The sequence below is a fragment of the Chanodichthys erythropterus genome, chromosome 6 (genome assembly GCF_024489055.1).
Source record: "Chanodichthys erythropterus isolate Z2021 chromosome 6, ASM2448905v1, whole genome shotgun sequence".
NCBI lineage: Eukaryota > Metazoa > Chordata > Actinopteri > Cypriniformes > Xenocyprididae > Chanodichthys > Chanodichthys erythropterus.
This window is the reverse complement of record NC_090226.1, coordinates 2785456-2810000: the sequence shown is the minus strand read 5'-3', so window position 1 is coordinate 2810000 and position 24545 is coordinate 2785456. Positions and strand designations below refer to the sequence as shown.

Genomic DNA, 24545 nt, shown 5'->3' with positions numbered 1-24545 from the left:
CAATTCGGACTTTCTATCTCTCAATTCGGACTTTCTATCACGCAATTCTGACTTTAAAACTCACAATTCTGACTATAAGAGAATTGTGAGAAAGTCGCAATTACCTTTTTTATTTCATGGCGGAAACAAGCTTCCATAGAAAAATCACATTTATAACGAAACTTGTATATGCAGTTCTGAGACTGAAGCTCACAGTTCTCAAGCATTGAACACAAACACCAATCTAACAGTAGTAGGACAAAAGAAAATGGAAATGAAGGGGTGGAAATTAAACTTGACCTTAAATGGCACAACGGGTCCGTTTTAAAGAAGCTGGCAGCATCACACACACCACAAACGAGTGCGCTGGTGAACTGTGGCTATTTTACACACATTTTATAGTGTGTGTAAAAGCCCTGCACAATCCCATAACTACATGCAATTACCAGAGCCTCTCCTTCACCAATAACACAACCGTATGAGGCAATGCACATGTCTGACCCTAAAACACAGCACTAATTCACTTAACTTTACAATTATAACCACCACAGTGCATTGTTTAATGAAAAACACTAATAAACTATTCCATTTCCTTCAACAGTACGTTTAACCAGCTGCATGCTCGGGTACAGTACCTGGGCCGATATTGACGGTGAAAGGGCTTTTAGGGATGGCGATGCCTCCGAATGTAATGTTGATGACGTGAGGACCAGCCTGCATTGGTTTGTAGGTGCAACGGAAGACGCTTTCACCCTTGTCTTCCATGATGGCCTCCACAGTGTTCTTATTACCCAGAGGGTCTTTAATGACGGCCGTCACTTCACCCACTCCAGCACCTGAATAACACAGAATAGAGCAGCTTTAAGACTTATTTTCTTTAAGAAAACAATCCCATAATCAAGTCAGAAATGCCAAACCTGCAGTGTAGATGTCAAAGTACGTGGGTTTGTTGGCAACGTTGCCCAACGGCTCCAATCCGGGTCCTTTAGCCGTGACTTTAGTGGGGTCTCCCTGGGCTTTGTCCACATTGACCTCAAACGGGCTCTTTGGGATTTGCTGTCCAGCGAAAAGCACAGTGACCTGAGCATTGCACACATACAAAAAAAAGTCAATATTTCACAGAAAAATTAATGGTAAGAGAGTCGCCCTGTTTTTTTACGTAATAAACTGATTGTTTTTACACATATGCGCCTATTATGAAACATGCAAATGTGTTGTACAGGGCGACAGCATGGAAAAATCGGTAACACTTTACTTGAAGGGGTGTGCATAAAACTAACATGACACCTTCATAATCTTGACATGACACATGTCATGAATATGAAGGAGGTTTTATGCATGTTTATGACAACTGTCATTAAATGTCATTCGCTCAATTATGTCATTTTTAATGCAAAGATGACATTGTTTGAGATGTCCGAGTTATGACAACTTCACATAGACCAATACATCATAACCTGTCAAGTGTCTTTGTCATGACAACTTGACATCATTTAGCTTTATGGGTTAACATTGCATTAAACTGTCATGTGGTTGGTTTTGACATTGGCTGTCATGAGGCCATTATAATAGTGTCATGAATATGTATCTTGAGCTCAAGTACAGTGGTACAAATTGAACTAAAATGTCATTAAGTGACAATACTCTGACAAATAATTTTATAACAGTGTCATGAATATTTTTCATTTCATGTTTTTTTTTTTTGTTTGTTTTTTTAAGTTTCCTCCAACAGAATGTCAGATAATAGACAATTTCAAATTTTATAAAAAAGATGACACTGTTATAAAATAATGGTAACACTTTATTTTAGGGTCTTTTAACTAGTTGCTTATTACTATTAGCATTCATATGGCTAAAATATTGGCTATTTATTAATAATTAATAAGCACATATTAATGCCTTATTCTGCATGATCTTATTCTACATTCTTAATCCTACCCAATACCTAAACCTAACTATTAACTAAATTAAGAGTAAATTAAGAGTTTGAGGGAAAGTCATAGTTAATTGTGTATATATGTTTTCACTATACTGAAATGTTACCAAAATAATGTAATGTAATGTTAACCCATAAAGCTAAGTAGTTTTTTAAGTTTGATAATTAATCTGCTATGTCATGTTTATGACAGGTTATGATGTTTTGCTAATGTCAAGTTGTCGTAACAAAGACATCTCAAACAATGTCATCTTTGCGTTAAAAATGACATAATTGAGCGAATGACATTTAATGACAGTTGTCATAAACATGCATAAAACCTCCTTCATATTCATGATATGTGTCATGTCAAGATTATGAAGGTGTCATGTTAGTCTTATGCACACCCCTTCAAGTAAAGTGTTACCGAAAAATCAACAGTTTGGACAAAAACAATAGATCAGTGATTCTCAAACTGACTTAAAATGAAAAAAAAAAAAAATCTTTTGGTCACCAAGGCTGCATTTATTTGATCAAAAATACAGCAAAATCAGTAATAATGTGAGATATTATTCCAATTTAAACTGTTTTCTATGTGGATATATTGTAAAATTTAATTCTTGTGATTCAAAGCTGAATTTTCAGCATCATTACTCCAGTCTTCGGTGTCACATGATCCTTCAGAAATCATTCTAATATGATGATTTGATGCTCAAGAAACATTTCTGACTATTATCGATGTTGAAAACAGTTGTGCTGCATATCTTTGTTGAAACATTGACATTTTCAGGATTCTTGGATGAATTTAAACTTCAATGAACAGCATTTATTTGAAATAGAAATCTTTTGTTATTAATAGAATTTTTTTTTTTTTACATTATAAATGTATTTACTGTCGCTTTTAATCAATGTAATGCTTCTTTGCTGGATAAAAGTACTAATTTCTTGTTTGTTTGTTTTAAATCTGACTTTGCATGTATATATTCATGCATTTACATATTTTAAGTTTAAAAAAAATTTGAGTAGTAAATTAAAAAAAAAAAGAAAAAAAAAAAAAAAAGGTAAAAGCATGAGACCTCCAAATATTCAGTGTGTTTACATGGACTCTCATAATGCGATTATAGTGGGATTTAGGCAATATTGTGATTAAACAACCTCATGTAAATGCAATACTTCGATTAAAGTAATTCGATTAAGCTCATAATCATAGTAAGCATAATCGCATTAAACTAGGTGGTGTACGCCGACTTTAGAATAACGTCACAAAGTTCATTCATGAAGTTGTGAGTTGATTTAAAGTTCTCTCTTCACAACAATCACTAATCTCTGTCAACATCTCGCTGCGCAGTCTCTGCTCCGTATCCACATCCAGACGGTGCGACAGAAGCGCAGGCAAATCCGGCATTGTATATCCATAAAAATGTATTTTGAATTTGATGCAAGTAGATTAAAACAATGGCCTTTAGTGATTAATATTACAAAGATAATTTTATCCTTGAATATTCCTCTAGATGCAAAAATGATTGTTACATTTATATCCAAAGGACCTTAAACTAAATCCTCAGCAGAGTAAATTTATAGATTATGCTATATTACAAGCTAAAAGAATGATAGCTCTAAGCTGGAAAAGGCCTGACCCGCCAGTTATTGGAGCGTGGATTAAGGCCATGACGCAGTGTATGGCCATGGAAAAAATAACATATTTTATTAAGAACAAAATGGGTGTATATGAAGAAATATGGAAGCCATTTAACCACTACATTAACAACAATAATATTGGTCATTTATTACAGGAGATGTAACTTTGTATGAGTGTTTGTTAGTTTCTGTTTTGTGTTTTGCAGGAAAATGTAACTTATGTGTAAAGTACAGTAATGTATATTTGATTTTTGGGTACCTTGTGATAGCTGTTTTGCATTTAGTTTGTTTCTTGTTTGAGACTTTTGTGTATTTCTATATGGGAGGAACGAGTGATGTGTTCTATTGTTGGGGTGGGAAATAACTGTGACAAATTGGAAATGTGTTTCCCTGTTACCTGTCATGTATAATTAAAAACAATAAACACATTGTTCAAAAACAAACAAAAACAATGGCCTTTAACATGCATATTATGTGTCTATCTGAATGTGATATAACCATACTTATTAGCAAATGGAGTAAGGAAAATTGCATGTAAACTGGAGTGAAAAATAAACATCTTCCTGCGATTAAGGCCTTACTCCGATTATGAGAAATGATCGCATTATTGGTGCACATGTAATGCTTGAGAAGCACTGCTGTAGATTGGGTGTTTCATCCTGACCTTGTGCGGTCCCATGACCTGAGGGATGTAGGTCACGCTGTAGGTCTTTTTCCCTTCATTGAGCACAGGTTTGACTTCCTCTCTGAGGCCCTCCGGGTCTTCAACATAGACCATGACCTGCCCTTGACCGGCGCTGAAGGTGTCCACCGTGAACACGGCCGGACGCATCACCCGGTTACCAGTCGGCTCAATACCTGCAAACACACAGTGAACAAACAAAACAGAAACTCATTCAGGGCTATGCAGAGTTGTGGCCCAAAGGACGATAACTATAAAGATCTAAAAAAGTTCTATATCAGTGTCAGTGAGTTTTCTTCTGGGAACAAACACGTCACAATATTCCTCGTTTAAATAATATGCAGAATAAACGGGCGGGGCCTGGTTGGGTTAGTTAGTAGTGTGTTAAACTGGCAGTTATGTAAGGGGCGGGACATTTCCCAAACACCAATCAAAACACACTGCTCCAGCCAACCAATCAGAGCACATTGTGCTTTTCAGAAGGCGGGGCTTCATAGAGACAGGAAGTGTTACTGACAGATCGGGAAGAGAGGAGCTGCAACAATGGAGAATATAAGGAAAATAATGAACATTCAAGCATGAAAACCTGCTCTAGTAGAGCACAAAAACAAAAGAAACTCAAATATTAGAAATCATCAGATGTTGGTCAGAAATCAGTGGTCAACAACCACAAACTTTCAAAAGTGCAAATGTAATGGTCTAAAAATACTCCTTTTAGTTTATAGTTTGAGGCAAACCACACAAAACCCTACAAACACACGGCCCGCTGAGCTCATAAAATACATTATTTCCAAACTGATTCAATTTACCACTGAAATCAAAAGTCCTCTTGTGATTTAGGAAACAAGGGTCGCATTTTAAATCGGTTCTTTTATTTGTAGTGCTTTCAGAAAGGACATAATCACTTAATGGAGAAATAACATAAATGTGACATTTTCATTCTCTGCTGTAAATTATACGGTTCAAAAACAGGAGGTGAAGATTTCCCAAGACCGCAGACGGCGCAACCAAAACCTTGTGGTTAAATTTAGTAAACATTTGTAGAGGTCACCTCTGGTGTGAGAATCATAACTCTTAAACTCATTAGACACCGTTTTTACAGCTTAAGCCAAATTTACAACAGGTAAAGAGGCACATTTCCACTCCATCCATCAATCCTGCGCAAAACCTGACAGAGCTGTGCTGTGTTCACACGGTACTTAAGCATATGACTGAACTCAAGATTAACAGAAATGAAGAGACAAAGATCAAATGTTTATCATAAAAACAATCTCTTCACGCTACATTAATGATACTGTGATGCGTCAAGTATCTGAGAAAGCTTCTGCTGTCGATACGGTCAAATCTGACAAGGTTCATGAGATTACAATAACCTGAAACTCTGGTATGACAATGATCTGCATTTGTCTGGTTGCTAAAACATATCTATGTGTTTTTGGTAGATAACGCTAGATGTTTCTATGTAAACACGAGAGACGAGGACTCACCTGGGCCGTATGCGCGCGCCTTCTTGGGGTTGAGTTTGGGTTTGAGAGGGGCTCCGGGCTTCAGTTTGGCTTTCGGGAACTGTGACAAATATGTCATAACTGACTGCTCGTCCACACTGGGGTCAATGATCTCCTCTGGAGCGATAACCTGGAACAACAAACAAATGTTGAAGGGGAAGTGCATGTGCAAAAAATAGTGATCGACCGATGTATCGGTTTACCGATATTTTTCCCGATATTTAAGCATTTTTCCATAATCGGGTATCGGTTTTGTAATATCGGATTCGCCGATTTTACGGCGCCATCTTGTGGCCGTTTTGAGACTTCTTCCGTCTGAGGAGATCAGTCAACAACAACTCAGTGCACAGGTAAAGTATTTGTTCTACTTGGTTTGCTTTAATTAATCAACTTTATTTAACATAACAGATATGCACAAATGAGATCTGAGACATAAATTCCTGATATAGTTCATTTATGCAACTTGTTTCTAAACAATTGAGACGAACTCATTGAGTCACGTAGTGTAATTCGTCATGTCCTGCCCCAATAAAGACGTAACTTTACATGAATTAAATAAAACAGACGTGAATGAGTGCATGTTGAAAATAAAAGCGCTGAATTTAATTCTCTGTTGTATTTGCTCACCATTAGTCTAGAAGAAAAAGTTCGTTCATATTGCTTAGCAACTGACGGATGATCAGGAGGCTTAAGCACGGCCACTGAATGAAACTTTTGACAAGATTATCTTGTTTAAACACCCTAGATTATATTATCATTTACTACATAACAGTTATTTCGCTAATACACATATAAATATAGCCTACCGCTTTGTGGAAATTAATTATTTATTATCTCCATGCGCGATCGCGGTTGATTAAGTTATAGTCAAACAACACTTTGTCAGTTGGCATTTCATGATTTACTGTTAGATTAAATTTAGATCATAAAATGCCAACTGGCAAGTGCTGTTTAACTTTATTAGATTATATAATCATTTGATTTACTACATAACCATTATTTAGTTAATACAAATCTAAATAAATGCAGCTCTGTGGAAATTTTTTAGTATCTCCACACGCGATCGCGGTTGAGTAGCCCAATTTATAGTTTTGTGTAACGTTAAATACATAGATAAGTTACAGCACTTTGTCAGAAAGCATTTCATGATCTAGACCGACAAAACATAATTAATAACACTAGTTGGAAAATGCAATGATGTATGCTGTTTTTTTTGTTACTTTCCTCACAATGTTATATATTCCAGCTAATATTACATTTAACATTATATTTACATTACTTTACTGAATACATATTCAGTAAAGTTTTTTTTTTTTCGTATGCAAGGAGGGAGTGATTGTTATAAATAAAATGGTTTGTTCAGCTCATTTGTGTTGTAATAATTGTCAAAAACAGAAGTATAACAGTTAATAAATATCGGTTATCAGGTACATAAACATGCAAATAATCGGTATCGGTAATAAAAAAAAAAAAAAAAAATCAATATTGGTCGATCACTAGCAAAAAACACAAAAAACAAACACTTTCTCCTGGTTTGATGTAAGCGAGACTAGAAGGTCGATTCCCGAAGAGTGAAAACACAAGTGTTATAACCGAAGAGTTATAACAACAGCTGGCTTGAGGTTTGGGGGGGAAAATGATGTACGAATTACTAGTTAATTTCACAAATAATTACAGAGTGCAAATTCTTTCAAAGAACCATCAATGAACACATTAAATTAAAGGGTTATTACACCAAAAAATGCAAATTATGTCAATTATTCACCCTCATGTCGTTCCAAACCCATTAGATTTTCATTCTCTTTGGAAAACATTTTTAATGAAATCTGAGAGATTTCGGTACCTCCATTGAGAGTATGCACAAAAAAATTTGAAGGGTGAATTGCAAATTAACTGAATTAACCTGAATTAACATGACGCAGTTTAAGGTGTTTTCACACCTATGGATCGTTTGTTTTTTGTTCCGAAACAGACTAAATTTGTTACAATGTTGCATTTTCTTCTTGGTTTGGTTCGCTTTCACACGGCAACATTCAAAGTGTACCAAAATGTGTTTATGCAAGTCACATGAGAGTACAACTGTTCTCTTATTGGTCAGAGTTTTCTCCGCATCACTCATCAGTGAAAAGCATACACATGTAATTGAAGTTGATCAGTGACACACATGCATGTTTGCTGAGGAGTGATTGAGGTGTGGTGAGTATCATATTAACTTTGAAGCAAACAGAGCAGCGATTGCCGATGCATTTGTGCGTGCGCACCTCACACAAGTCCATTATTCTTATCTCAGGATGATATTGAGCTGTTAGCATGAACGGAGGAAAAGAGAACACGGCATATTTACCAATCACACCCTTCGCGGTACTGGTAACACGCATTGTAACAGATTTGTGACGCCTTTATGCTGATTAAACACTCATCCTGATGCACACGGGGTCACGGGCTCACCTGTGGAATTCCCAGCCAATCATCTGCGAGCTGCATGGCCTCCGTGGCGTTTTCCACTGGCTTCTCTGAATCCCAGATCTCCCAGTCAGGACACAGGCCTTAAAAAAAAAAACAAGGATAATGCAAATACCACTAATCATGCAATAAAAGTACTAAACATGAAAAGTTTTTGCAGAATTATCTAATAAAACAAGAAAGCATGCACTAAAAAGGTCCTCCTGAGCTGAATTACAAATAAGAAAACAATGTTGTAAACAGAAACTGGACGTATTCACAGATGTGTTTTGTGGATCAAGATGAACACAGATCAAACGCACACAGCTGTCCAATAAACAACAAATTAAACGTGTTGCATACTAACACCTTTCCCGTCATCTAGAACGTTACGAGCTCTGAAACCTCACCTGGAGCGCAGCTGTCCACCAGAGCACCCAGAGCCCTCCCGTTCCTCCAGTCCTGACTGAAGTTAGTGATGGGAAGGTCGGGCACTTTGTTCTGGATCCAGCCAAGCAATCTCTGCTTGGGCGTCTGTTTCTTGGCTTCGTCGTCGTCTTCGTCCTCCCAGACGGGCATAGAGATGGAGTAGTGCAGAATGAGGGTCCATACTAGACCAAGGATCAACTTCAGGTTCCCGTCCACAATCGCTTTGCTGTCTGTTGAGAGATAGAAAGGAGATTAAATGAAGGTTAAATTTTACTGTGAATAAATAAGTACTGAAATAATTCAAAAGTACATATAAAAAACATAGATGGTAAATGAAACAAATTAGTTGCAAATAAACAAATAACTAATAAACAAGTGACTCAAACACAAAAAACAAAACAATAAAACAACCAAATATCAAATAAATAATCAAATAAATAATCAAATAAATTATCAAAAATAAAAACAAACATTCAAATAAATTAAATATTTAAATAATTATTTAAATTAACAAAAAAAATAAATCAAATAAGTGAAATCAAATAATAAAACAAAACAAATGGTCAAATAAATAATCAAATTAACAAAAACAAATCAAACGAATGAATAATCAAAAAATAAACCAAATCAAATTAATAATCAAACATTCAAATAAATTAAATATTTAAATATTTAAATTAACAAAAAATAAAAATAATCAAATAAGTGAAATAAAATAATAAAATAAAAATAAAATAAAAAGGTCAAATGAATAATCAAATGAACAAAAACAAAATCAAACGATCAAATCAATTAAACAATAAATCAAATGAATAATCAAAAATAAACGATCAAATCAAGTAAATAAAATAAATCAAATGATCAAACATTAAAATAAAGTAAATATTTAAATAATTATTTAAATTATCAAATAAATAATTAAACAAAAAAATCTAAAAAATACTCAAATAAGTGAAATCAAATAATAAAATAAAACAAATGGTGAAATAAATAAATTATTTAATTGATTTGATAGTTTATTCGTTTTTGTTCATTTAATTATCAAACAATAAATCAAATGAATAATCAAAAATAAATAAACGATCTAATCATCAAGTAAATAAAATAAATTAATAAACATGCAAATAAATTAAATATTTAAATAATTATTTAAATTATCAAATAAATTATCAAATAAGTGAAATCAATTAAAACAAAACAAATGGTCAAATAATCAAATGAACAAAAACAAATCAAATGATCAAATCAATTAAATAAATCAAATGAACAATCAAAAATAAACGATCAAAATCATCAAGTAAATAAATAAATAAATAAATAAAATAAAATAAATTAATAATCAAACATTCAAATAAATAAACAATCAAATAATAAACAAAAATCGCTAAACAATTAAACGTTCAAATAAATAAATCAAATAATTAAACAAATAAATAAATAATTAAATAAAATTAATAACCAAAGCAATTAAACAATCAAATAAATAAATGTTGGGTTTAGTTAACACCACTAATGATACAGTGTAGTAGAGTTGTAAATGTGACAGGAACTCTGCAGTGTGTGTAATGAGCTATAATAATAATAATAATAATAATAATAATAATAATAATAGTAATACTTTGCCTAAGCTAATACTGACTAGACTAATAAATGGATAAATGAGGGGAGTAGCATGTTTGTAAATGACTCAGTCTCTTTCTCTCCGCTATAGATAAAATGCTGTGTGTTATTAGACTCCTGCGGTGCCGAGCCGCACATTCACTGAAAACCAATCAGTGGCATCTCTGGCTAATCATATCATATATAACAGGTAATAAAGTATTTTAAAAGGAATTTATATACAATTAAAATATCTTGTCCACTCCTGAAGAAAATAAACAAGATTAAGATGTGTGTTCAGTTACAGTATGGTAAATGACCAATCAGCAGTGAACAGAGGCAGGAAAAAAGGGTTTAGCACACTTGAAATTACTCCAATACAGACAAAGCAAATGTTTCCAGGAGGAATCGCAGCTGTTAGTGATTGTTAACACTCTAGAAATCATCACTGTCACAACGAGTTTATTCAGAAAAACAGGCGCTGCTGCTGCTGCTCAAAATGTTGTATGTTTGACATGTTATTATCATGCATGTTCTCCCGCTGCAGGCCGCGTGCGCGCGCATGTGTGTTTCTCGACCGTTCCCTCGGTCTGCACTATCAGTCATCTTCTGCAAACGTCAGGAATGGAGCTGAACTTTAGCACAGAGAGGAGCGAAGCCAAAGATCAGGGGAAATCTGACAAGAAACAACTAATCTAGCTTGAAGTTACAGCTTGACATTCAGGTTTGTTTGTACGGGGGTTTGTTTGTTTAAAAATATAATATACAAAATAAATACCAAGACACTTTGTATACACACACACACACACACACACACACTTATTTAAATAAAAATGTAAATATGTAATATAAATATAATATATGAGATTAGATTGTTTATTAATATTTTACAATATATAATATATTATATATTATATAATATTATATTATATTATATTATATTATATTATATTATATTATATTATATTATATTATATTATATTATATTATTTATATATATATATATATATATATATATATATATATATATATATATATATATATATATATATATATATATATATATATATATATTTATATGTGTATATTTTTAATCTATGCTTAAATAAAATGATAATTTTATTTAATATTTTATCATTTTATTTAAGCAGATATATATAATTTGCTTAAAATTATAAAATATTGATAAAAAATATAATAAATAAAATTATAAATTATTAATATAATAAAATTAATAAATAAAATTATTATATTTTTTATCTATTAATATTTTATAATTTTAAGCAAATTATATATATCTGCTTAAATAAAATTATTAATTATTAATATAATAAAATTAATAAATAAAATTAAGCAAATTCTATATAAAAATTATATAAAATATATGCTATTAATATATACACATTAAATATATTTAAATATATACTGATTAAAAATATATAATCTACATAATCTAATATAATGTATATTAATTTTTTTACATTTTATTTGTACATGTATTTAAAAAAATATATACTGATTAAAAATAAAATTAGAAAAAATATTAATAAACATTAAAATATAAATACGCACCAAAAAAAGGAATTAAAAATAGATATTGTTTTGTTAGCTACATTTATAATAGTTTGCAGTACAAATGCATGAAATACAGTATTGACCCAGTGACCGCTCTAAACTAGTCTCCACACGACCACGCGGATCAGTCCGATGCCGCTAATGGTACGAGGAGCCAGACGGGTGGAATGTTCTGGCAGGGTTTGTCAAGGCTGGAAACCAGCTCAATGCCAGACAGGGGTTCAGTGCATCTCTGGACTGCCGGCCGCGGCCGAGCATAATTCATCAGCACCGAACAAAACCCCCTTCCTGCCTTCACCAGGTTCCTGCTTAATGGGATCTCCATAAGGACCCCGCCACAGGGGCGGCTCGACAATAGAACAACACGACTGCTGATTGTCTGCATTCAGGGAACAGCAGAATGAAGGTTGCCATGACAGCAGGAGCTTAAATCAAACTCCTGCATGAATAATAGATGAACAGCAGAAAGTTTTGAAAAGGTGCTGAAAACAAACACGCAGCGTAAACACGGTGGCTTAATTGAAATGTACAGTGATGATACAGTAATGAGGTCTTCCTCGCAACATAACATGATCATCCAGGCAAGGCATTGTTTTTAGGAGGTCAGCCGAGGAGAATCACAGGGAGTCCCAAGGAAAATCCTGTCAGAACGAGCTTGAAGAATACTACAAGCATTTCCTACATGACAGGAAATCTGAGATGGTCACTTTAAAACTCCTTAAGATAACAGGCTGAGCCAAGTGCTTGGAAACACACCAACACATCTGCGTATCTGTTAGCTGATCCCGCTATTCCATTAGTCTCACTATCAGAAACACTCATTCCAACCGGATGACATCCAAATGAGGATAACTCCAAACAGATGGCTAAAAACCGTGATTACAAAGGTGTCCAAAATTGTGTCCAAACACTGACATAATCCAATTACGAGAATACACAACCGATCATCACATGCTACACCCATGAATGAGTCAGTACGATATGAGAACTGTAAAATATTAGAGCGCATCACACACATGAGAAGAATTATTATTTGCCCTTTTACAAAGTCTTGATGTTTTTGTGCTCTACTAGAACAGGTTTTCATGCTTGAATGTTCATTATTTTCCTCATATTCTCCATTGTTGCAGCTCCTCTCTTCTCAGTCTGTCAGTAACACTCTGTTTAATTCCTGTCTCTATGAAGCCCCGCCTACTGAGAAGCACAATGTGCTCTGATTGGTCGGCTGGAGCAGTGTGTTGTGATTGGTCAAGCTCTTCTAGCATGTTTGGAAAATGTCCCGGCCCTTACCATAATCGCCAGTTTCAACAGACTACTAACTAACTCAACCAGGCCCCGCCCCTTTATTCTGCATATGAATTATTTAAATGAGAAATATTGTGACACGTTCATTCCGGGAAGAAAACTCAATGGAGACGTTTCAGGGAGTTCAGAAACAATGACACTGATTTAGAGGACATTTTTCATGCATAAACAGCAACATTACACACTGAAGAAAGTTGAACATGTAAAAATGCATAATAGGTCCTCTTTGAGATCACACAGACTTCATCCATGACTATACAAATGACAATCACATGTGAAATATGCATGACGGGAAGTAAAAATAATGAAACAAGGAGCAAATCAGAAAAAAAGCGAATGCATTTACAAAGTTGTCAGTATTAGTATGGGGCAAGTAAGACTTAGCAAAGGAAATAAAACCCATGACCTTCTAGTGCCAGAAGCTTTATTATTGATATCTCCTTGGAAACTGGCCTGGATAGTCCTTCAGTTTCATAAGCATTTGTTGATCTATGATCTGAGCAGCTGTAGCTGGTTCCTCCCTGACATTACGAGGAGTCAGCGTCATCCTGAAGGGCTGGTCATCAAACAACACGATTCTGAAGGTCAAATAAAAATTTGTTGACTGAGAATCAAATTAACTTTTAAAATGGTCATAAACGACTATAGCACCACTACTGCAATTTATATCTCACTTTGAGATTAAAATGCATGTAAATATTGAGTAAAAATATTTTTAGGGTGGATGAACTTGCCAAATTGTGTGTTTTAATTGCACTTACGCAAAAATTAATGGCACCTACGGTTAAAGTGGACCTATAATGCCTCTTTCACAAGAAGTAATATAAGTCTTTGGTTTCTCTAGAATGTGTGTGTCATTTATTATAGCTTGTCAAATTTGCCCCTATTTGGGTGTGAGCAAAAACATGCAGTTTTGGTGTGTGTCCCTTTAAATGCAAATGAGCTGCTGCTCCCGCCCCCTTTCCAGAACAGGGCGGAGCTTTAACAGCTCAACAACAAAGCTGGAGAATCTCACGCAGCCAAAATGACGACAGTGTTCAGCCTTACATTGTTCAAACCGGAGTCGACACTGATGGAGAGACTCAGTTACAACTTTTAGACGTTTCTGAATGGTTAGTGGATAAATTGATGTAGTTGCTGTGGAGTTGATTCAACTCATCCGTGCAGTCATGTTAATCTTTTGTGTTGAAATGACCCTCGTTTGTGAAGTAGTCCGGCGTAAAATGACGCAAAACTCTACAACAACTCTTCCTCTTCTCTAAAGCAGCCCAACATGGCCCCGCCCCCTTTGTTGTGTGTTCTCAGGGGCGGAGTTTATGTAAATTTTGGGGTTTGTGATGTCGCTAACCTGGGAAGAAGTTCGCTGTAGTCCTTAAACAGCGATTTCTGTAAAAGAAAATCTCCCCCTTTGCATTGAACTTTGAATAATGGGAATTGCAAAAGACATTACTTTCATAATTATGCACACAATGTCCTGTTGAATTGTGCGGTGAAATGTGACCATCCAAGACAATTAAGCAAGAAAATATAGTCTCTCGTTCTGACTGCCAACTGTAAGAGGCCGAGGACGTAACCCTGCTGCACGCCACACGGCTCACGCAATGCAAAACCTCACTGTATTCTCAAAGCTGTAACCTTCTGTAAATCATTGCTCCATTATTTCATTCTTTCCCCTCGCTGGCGTGTCTCCCGTGGTTCTGCCTCCATGAGATTAGGTGAGAAAAAGAGGCACAGGCAGTAGATTTCCTCAGGGCGGGTCTCCTAAACCCAACGAACCATTACACCAGCCGCTTTCTCAAGCCTCAGAGACGCACCATTTACCCACAAACCCCGAGAGCACGTGGGCCGCACAGATCTCCAGCGGGACGCTGGATCCCTCTATAAAAGGTTTGGGGTAAATCTGAGGTTTTCCATTCACTTATCAAGAGTTAAAACAAGACATATAGACTAAGAAGGGTTGAGATCGTCCGGCGGCCACATGGGAACATTCAAAATGATAAAGGAGAAATCTTGGAGATTTTCCACCAGCATATATGAAAATAAGCCTCGATGATCAGATTCAACAAAGACCACTGGCCCCAAAAAAAGGGAAATTTATGGTTCATTGAGATTTTTCAAAAGAAATTAGATGAGTTGAACCTGTCAAAGTTAAGCCTGGCTGTCTGACAATGGGCACATGAGCAAGAAGTACATCTGGAAATGCGTTTGAGCCAGAGCGGAGTAACGCCGAGGCCTGCAAACACACAAGAGACTCCACCCATACAGCCGTCATACAGTATCCACATTACATATCTGCTCCCTCAACGGCCACAGCCTGCTGAACGGAACATTAGGAGAGGCTTGGGAAAGAGAAAACTGAGCAGAAAGATAAAGAAATTCAGTTTGAAGATGATCTGTGGGGAGGACGAATCTCACCAAACCTGTCAGGAACCCGTCCAACCCCCCAAAAAGGGGATTTTTTAAATTTTTTTATAATATTTTAATATTATATATATTTTTTAATTACAAAAAAATAAATATCTAAAACATTTATTTATACAATAATTTCTAAACATAATATATACATAATTTCTATTTAACAAATAAAATAAAGCATTGTGTGTCATGGTAGTATTTACTGTACTAAATTAAATGTATGCCGTTTTTAATAAAACATTACAGTAATTAAACATCATCTGGATGCAAAAAAACATTTTAACTCATGTCAAATGCAAACAAAAAATAAATGACTAGACTTAAATGATATTCATACTAATATTATTGATAATAATTATGATGATAAATATCTTGATGCTTCAAAACTATAACTTATTTTCCCTCCCCTTGTTTCGGAATGAATTGCTCCAGACATGTTATGAAATTCAAACAGGTATCGAATTATTTGAGTGTCTGTTAGGCCGAAAATAGTCCAATCAGTATCACTGAAACTAAAAACACAAGTTATATTTAAAAAAAAAACAAAAAAAAAACACACCAGGTGATTAACCAAGAATCCAGTTGATAGTCTCGTCCTTTCACCAACATCCGCCTGTATAAGTTCAATGCTTGTGTTGGTAACCATGGAAACAAAACAAACGGAAGCACAACAACTCTAGAGGAAGAGGGGGAGGCAGGACCGGTTTCCAGACAATCTGTCTCTTATCGCCAAGCAGTCACATTTATGACAAAAGTGCATGTCTTGCAAGTACTAGAACTGGGCGAGAAAGCCTTTAAAAATAATAATAAAAAAAAATACAATATAATCTATAACATTCTATAATATGCTATAATATAACAATCTGTAACAGGGGTGTCCAACCCTGTCCTGGAGAGCTACCATCCTGATCCAAGATTTCAGCTCCAACCCCAATCAAACACACCTGAATCAGCTAATCAAGGTGTTCAGGGTTGCTTGATAATTACAGACAGGTGTGGTGGAGTAGGGTTGGAACTGAAGTATGCAGGACGTTAGCTCTCCATGAGCAGGGCTGGACATCCCTGCTCTATAACATGCTATACTATAACATTCTATAACATGCTATACTATAACATTCTATAACATGCTATACTATAACATTCTATAACATGCTATACTATAACATTCTATAACATGCTATACTATAACATTCTATAACATGCTATACTATAACATTCTATAACATGCTATACTATAACATTCTATAACATGCTATACTATAACATTCTATAACATGCTATACTATAACATTCTATAACATGCTATACTATAACATTCTATAACATGCTATACTATAACATTCTATAACATGCTATACTATAACATTCTATAACATGCTATACTATAACATTCTATAACATGCTATAATATAACATTCTATAACATGCTATAATATAACATTCTATAACATGCTATAATATAACATTCTATAACATGCTATACTATAACATTCTATAATATGCTATAATATAACATTCTATAACATGCTATAATATAGTATAACATTCTATAACATGCTATAATATAACATTCTATAACATGCTATAATATAACATTCTATAACATGCTATAATATAACATTCTATAACATGCTATAATATAACATTCTATAACATGCTATAATATAACATTCTATAAGATGCTATAATATAACATTCTATAACATGCTATAATATAACATTCTATAACATGCTATAATATAACATTCTATAACACTATAATATGCTATAATATAACATTCTATAATATGCTATAATATAACACTATAATATGCTCTAATATAACATTCTATAACACTATAATATGCTATAATATAACATTCTATAACATTCCATAATATGCTATAATATGTTATAATATAACACTCTATAACATTCTATAATATGTTATAATATAACACTATAATATATTATATTATAGAATGTTATACTATGTTATATTATAGCATAACACTATAATATGCTCTAATATAGTATAACATTCTATAACACTAATGTTGTAATATAACATTCTATAATATGCTATAATATAATATTCTATAACATTCTATAATATACTATAATATAACATGAAATGATATTAAATGTAATATAATATATTATTTCATTCATATACAATGAATTGTATACAATATACAATATTCATTCATGTGCAATTCCTCCGATTTCAACTAAATTGTTGAAAATAGTAAAATGATTGTAGTAAATTGCCAAATAAATTAAATCAAATATTTTTAAATAAGTATTAAATAAATGTTTTCCATTAAATGTTTTCCAGCCTTCAAAAACAACAAAAACAAAAATAAGAGACATTTAATAAATGTTTAACTTAGTGACGGTACAAGTTTTGAACTGATTCACTGAAAATGGACAGTTTGAACTCCTTCACAGAAATAGATCAAACTTAGTTTAAAAGATATGCTTTATTATTACTAATTATTACTATTATCATTATTACTATTATACTCTTAATCTCATGCTATTCAACAACAAGCTGCCCTGAAAATGAAATTCTGTACAAACAAGGCCTCCATTTTATCACGTATCTGTCATTTCATTGACAAATGACGCCGTTCCTTAGAGACATGGGATGTTTTTGGAGAACATCAGAGTGTGTTTGTGTAAGTTGTAAAGTTGTGCCTGCTGGTAATTCAATAGGGGTTTCCTGCTCCATTCAGAAACTAGCGGACCACACCTGTGCCGCAGGCCACGACTGAAACCTTCTGCAGGTGAAGAGTAACTAAACAACAGACGCTCGAGGAAAGAGGCGTTTCATTAGATCAAGAGGAACACACACCTGTTCTGTGTAATGACACACACTTCAACCATCACAGACACTGAATGTCCTCATGACACACTTACGCTGACGTGACCAACTGAGCAGTACTTTTCAGATTACTGTGCAAAAAAAACCACACCGTTTAACCAGACCTTAACTGATTCAGGATGGAAAGGTCGAGAGTCAACTTCACATCACGTCTACGATAAATCTGCGTCCGCCTGTGTTCGGTTAAAGAAAACTTAAAGAAACTACACAGTGCTCATAAAGAGCAGCCAATAGTTCTGTCAAGTGTTCCCACTAAAACACTTATAAAACATCTGATTTACAAGCTCCAACGGGATCGCAGGAAAAGCGTCCTGACCACGTACATCCAGAGAACACAGAACATGAACTCAGTGGTTCATTTGGCCACGTTCAATGTTTTTATGAGAAAATAGCAGAAACCATTCCTATAATACCATGCTTTTAGTGAGTTCACAATGACACGGACAAAACTACAGAAGAGCCCTTTGAAAACACGGAGGAACAGGACAGATAGAGAAAGAGAAAGATCTCACTGTCATTGATCTTTACACTCATAACACACGGTTCACATTCTTCATGTGGATCACAGCCAAGATGAAAACAAAACAATTGTTCAGGAATACACAGATTTTCCTGTAAATGATACCAACAAAGTACCAATGAAAGAGAAAGAAATACCTTAAACTACGTTACAGCCACGAATGAGACAGACTTTCTACTCACTTTCACTAGTAGAGGCTTTATCTGAAAATATTGGCTACTTGGGATAACTTTGCATTTATTAAAATGTTACTTTCTAATTGCATTCCTCCTGATAGAAAACTCAAGCAGACACGTTTAGAAATGTAAGTTACCCAATACTAAGCATTGCATGACTGATTTCTATTTCACAAAATGCAGTTCTTTTGAAATCAAAGATGAATCAAAGACGTATCATGGTTTCCATGAAAATATGAAGCAGCACAAACGTTTTCAACATTGATCATCAGAAATGTTTCTTGAGCAGCAGATCAGTATATTAGAATGATTGGATCATGTGACACTGAAAATTCAGCTATGATCACAGAAATAAATTATATTTTACAATGTATTCACATAGAAAACAGCTATTTTAAATTGGAATAATATTTCACAATTTCTGTATTTTTGATTAAATAAATGCAGCTTTGGTGAGCAGAAGTACGGAAGAGGATTAGGGCCAAGCAATAATAAAAAATAAAACCATCTCGAGATTAAAGTTGTTAAATTTCGAGAAAAAAACTTGTTAAATCGAGAAAAAAGTCGAAATAAAACGTTGAGAATAAAGTCATTAAATTACGAGAACAAATTCGAGATAAATTTGTTCTCGTAATTTTTCTTTTTTCTCATTTAATGACTTTATTCTCAACATTTTGTTAAATGAGAAAAATGTCATTAAATTGAGAAAAAGTGTCAAGATAAAATGATAAAGTCGTTAAATTACGAGGAAAAACTCGTTAAATTACGAGAAAAAAGTCGAGAAAATGTTGAGCATAAACTAATTAAATTTTGAGAAAAAAGTCATTAAATTACGAGAAAAAATTGTTAAATTACAAGAAAAATGTTGTTACATTGAGAAAAAAGTTGAGGTAAAATGTTGAGAAACTCTTAAATTACGAGAAAAAAGTAGTTAAATTACGAGAACAAATTTGAGATAAAATGTTGAGAATAAAGTCATTAAATTATGAGAAAAATGTTGTTAAATTTTGAGAAAAAGTGTCAAGATAAAATGATAAAGTCGTTAAATTATGAGGAAAAACTCGTTAAATTACAAGAAAAAAGTCGAGAAAATGTTGAGCATAAACTAATTAAATTACGAGAAAAAAAGTCATTAAATTACGAGAAAAATGTCGTTAAATTTCGAGAAAAAATTTGAGGTAAAATGTTGAGAAACTCATTAAATTACGAGAATAAAGTCGTTAAATTATGAGAACAAATTTGTTTGTTCCTCGTTGTTCCAAAAAGTTTTTTTCCTCGTAATTTAATGACTTTATTCTCAACATTTTATCTTGACTTTCTCGAAATTTAACACGTTTTTTCTCGTAATTTAACGAGTTTTTCCTCGTAATTTAATGACTTTATTCTCAACATTTTATTTAGACTTCTCGAAATTTAACAACTTTAATCTTGAGATGTTTTTTTGTTATTATTATTATTGCTTGGCCCTAATCCTCTTCCGTACAGAAGAGACATATATATATATATATATATTAAAAAAAAAAACAATCCCAAACTTTTGAACAGTAGTGTTACAACACAAATTAATTTGTGTGTTTAAACCTTCAATCAAGCACAATGAGTGAACTTCATGCACCTGGACGCTGTAAACAGGAAGCAACTCTTAGCCCAGTTTCAAACAAAAGGAGTGACAAACATGACTGACAGACCTCTGTGTCTGCTACAACACCAGTTAATTAATGAAACTGATCCGTTGTCTAACAGCACTGATTTCTCTTTAGGGCTGGATTCCAAAACTGGAGATTCATGAGGGAATCCATGTGTGCATGTGTGTCTCTGTCTCTTGATATCCGTAAATAGAGAAGAAGTTTCTCTAGTTCATTTGACGCAAACAAGAAAGGTTGACATGGATCAGCTAAACCTCCAACCTCCAGGGAATCACCCGTTTTAACTTATTCTACTAACCTGAACCCCTAACCTAACGGTCTACTTATATTCTAATGAGAGTTAGCCGACACGCAGTTGCAAAGTTACTTATAGTCTGTAAGGAGCATCAAAATAAAGGGTGAGCTGCATATTAGCATATTAGTCTCACTATAAGGAGAAAAACCCTGGAAGGTTTTCCTCAAAAACCTTCATTTCTTTTCGACTGAAGAAAGACATGAACATCTTGGATGACATGAGGGTGAGTAAATTATCAGGAAATTTGAATTCTGAACTGAACTAATCCTTTAAAACATGCAATCTCAAAAATACATTTATCAAATAACAATTTTATCACAAAATAAAAACTGCAACCAATTTGAGTAAGTCCAGCGTCACGCGGGATCTGAGCGCGAGACAATCATCCACAGAAGCCAAGACTTATAGAGCGACCCTCCCAGATAAACACATCCGTGGTCACACTGGGAATCTGGGAGTTTGGGAAACTGTGAAAACACTGTGATGAGCCGTTTTAGGATGATTAAATGTTGTTGAATGTATTAAATCACGGAGCCTCAACGGGAACACTTGGAAACAGAGAGCCGTTTGTTTCATGGCCCTTTTAAAGTAGATCCATAAATAAAGCAGACAGCCTCCTTTGTTGGATGCCGGATTCCAACGGGTTGAAAAAAATAAAAGCCTCATTATGTGCGGGACGGTGTCTGCGGCTTATAGCTGACACTTCATTTTTCAGAGACACCTGTGATTCCTCCGCACGAGTCTGACTTGACTTTGGCCCTTAATTTGGGTTCGAAGCAAAAGCATTATCAATCCATATTAAAATTAAGATTGCTCACTTCCTGTGGTTTGGCTCATTACCTCATGGGTGATGATGTCAGGATGACCGCAGAGTCCAACATGCTATACATGAAAACGGTGATTATGTCGTTCTGGAAAGCTTTACAAATCCTTCTCTAAAGATGCAGTGATAGGCCAACTTGGGTGACGATGTTGGACGAGTTAAAGTGATTAATGCATCAGGAAACAGTAATAATCATCATGATTCATTGGCCGAAACTGCCTGTGAAAATCAACCCAAGGCATAATATCTGTATGACGTCAAACGTGTTTCATCTTGTGCTTTAGAGCATATCATTTTGCACAGAATACACTGATGGAACTAGAAAAAGTAGTAAAAATTGCTAAAAAAAATAAATAAATAAATAAATAAATAGACAAAAATAGCCAAATAAATAAATAAAACAATAAAATAAATGAATAGACAAATATAAAAATAGATAAATAAACAGACGAATAAATAGATAAATAAAACGAGACAACAAATAAATATACAAAAAAAGGGCAAATAAATAGACAAACCGATAAAGAAAAAAAACTGACAAAAATAAAACGAGAATTAAATAGACAAGACAAAAAATAAATGGACAAATAAATAAATAGACAAAAGAAATATACAGACTAATAAATAAAAGACAAATAAAATAAATGAGACAACTAAAATAGAGACAAATATCATTATTTTTGTATTTTAATAATTAAGTACATTACTATAATTACTCATTAAACGTTTAATAAGTGTGTATAATTGTCAATTAATTAGACAATTTTTTTGCACATAATGTGTGCAAAAAAAAAAAAAAAAAAAAAAAAAAAAGTCAAAGTCAATGCAAAGGATCTTTATGGTCCTAGACATACACTTCAATGTTTTTTATAATTATAATTATAATTATTATTACTTTAATTATAATTACTATTACTATTACTATTACTACTATTATTATTATTATATTATTATTATCTTTTAAATAAATGTGGTTGGATGAGTTGAGCAGATTAAGTCATTGAGAATCAGCACAATTCATTGTCTGAAATGGACAAGCCCAGACATTATAACTGCATGACATCATGTGCGTTTCATCTTGCACTTTATAACATATTTTGCACAGAAGTACATTGATGGAACAGGCTAGAAACGTAGAAAACCTTGCTAAAAATCATTCTCAATCTCTTCAAATACCAGGTTTTAAACCAGTCAGGTCTGTAATCTAAAAGTGCTGACATACAAGATCAGCATGAAACAGGATCTTACATGACAATGAAAGTATTGCTATTCTGGGCAGAGCAAAGTCTCGCTGCATTTCCACAGATTGCAATATTAAGTTTGCAATATTAAGTTTGCATTCACTGCAGCCACATGCTCACGGTTTGGGGTGGCAATGTCAGTGATTCAGATCATAACTGAGCCACAAAACTACACATTTGCATTTTCAGAAGTACATGTACAATGTTTGCACATGCAAAACTTCTAGGCATGAACAACACCGAACAGTGGTAGCAGCAAATAAGCCTATTTTTAATGCATGTTTATTGCTTTATAAACAGACATGTTCCCAATTGGGAAAACAGCAATCAATGCTTGTATTAACAAGACAAGTTGTGTGTGGCAGTCAATAATTAAAGGCCGTAAACCCGCAGGATCTGGATTTGGCAGCCGCCTGCATTACAGCCCAGAGTCTCTGTCGCCACATCTCTCAAAAATGACATCATATGCAGACAGCCGTGACGGGAACACGGGAGGCACTACCTACATTCCATTCCCATGAGATCATGACCGCCCCCTCCAGGAGCAGCCAATCAGAGACGCCGGGAAACAAAGACACTCACCCGAGACCCTCCATTAACAGTCCGATCAGGTCACCCAAAACACTCCAGTGAGCCGCGTCCAAACGACCGAAGCCCGCACCAACTATTGTGTCATGAGGTTTCATAACGGTGCATAGAATCATTAACGCTTTCTGCTCAGCCAAACGTGTAAAATAAACTCACATATATAAAAGGAAACTAATGCGACCAAAGTGCTTGTTAAACTCTCAAGAGACTTGAGCTGTATGCCATCACTCGAGTCTCATAAAAATACCACATTAGATGAAGAAAAAGAAGTTTAAACACCTGAGCTTCAATGAAAAATAGATCTGCTGTAGCTTAGTTCAGTTAGTAAAGTTCACGAAAGCATGCAAATCATTCAGTGATTTGATCCTGAATACTTAAAAACAACATGAACATTATTTGCAATGCACTTTTTTGATGTAATTTCAAAAGCAATAGTATATGCAGAAAGAATAATGTTGGGTGGGAAATGATTGGACCATGAAAAGTGGGTTGTTAAATAAATTTCCCTGCCCAAGAGACCTCGGTTACACCAGCAGAAATGTCTCATGAAAATATGTCAGGGTTATATTTCATGCCAAAGTGCATTAAGTAATAAAGAAATATTACTAAAGAAATTGAAAGAAAAAAAAATTAAAATGGATTTTTTTGTTGTTGAAAAATGCCCAAAAAATAAAAAATACAATATTTTTTTGTTTGTTTTAACATAAAAAAAAAAATATATATATATTTATATTTATATTTATATTTATATTTATATATATATATATATCTATATATATATTTATATATATATATATATATATATATATATATATATATATATATATATATATATATAAAAAATAAAAAAATTATAAATTAATAAAAATAAATAAATAAATTAAAAATAAAAAATTAAAATATGTG

General features: G+C 33.7%; 1 protein-coding gene across 1 annotated transcript in view; it reads right to left on the bottom strand.

Annotated features, from left to right (window-relative positions):
* The window catches only part of flnbl (filamin B, like), a 92030-nt gene that overhangs the window by 47432 nt on the left and 20053 nt on the right, over positions 1 to 24545 (bottom strand). Inside the window, exons 2-7 of the mRNA XM_067387723.1 lie at positions 8572 to 8820; positions 8168 to 8265; positions 5702 to 5849; positions 4197 to 4390; positions 897 to 1059; positions 615 to 815 (exon numbers count right to left, since the gene is read on the bottom strand). Of these exons, the coding sequence (XP_067243824.1) occupies positions 615 to 815; positions 897 to 1059; positions 4197 to 4390; positions 5702 to 5849; positions 8168 to 8265; positions 8572 to 8820 (1053 nt within the window). The remainder of the gene's footprint in view (positions 1 to 614; positions 816 to 896; positions 1060 to 4196; positions 4391 to 5701; positions 5850 to 8167; positions 8266 to 8571; positions 8821 to 24545) is intronic.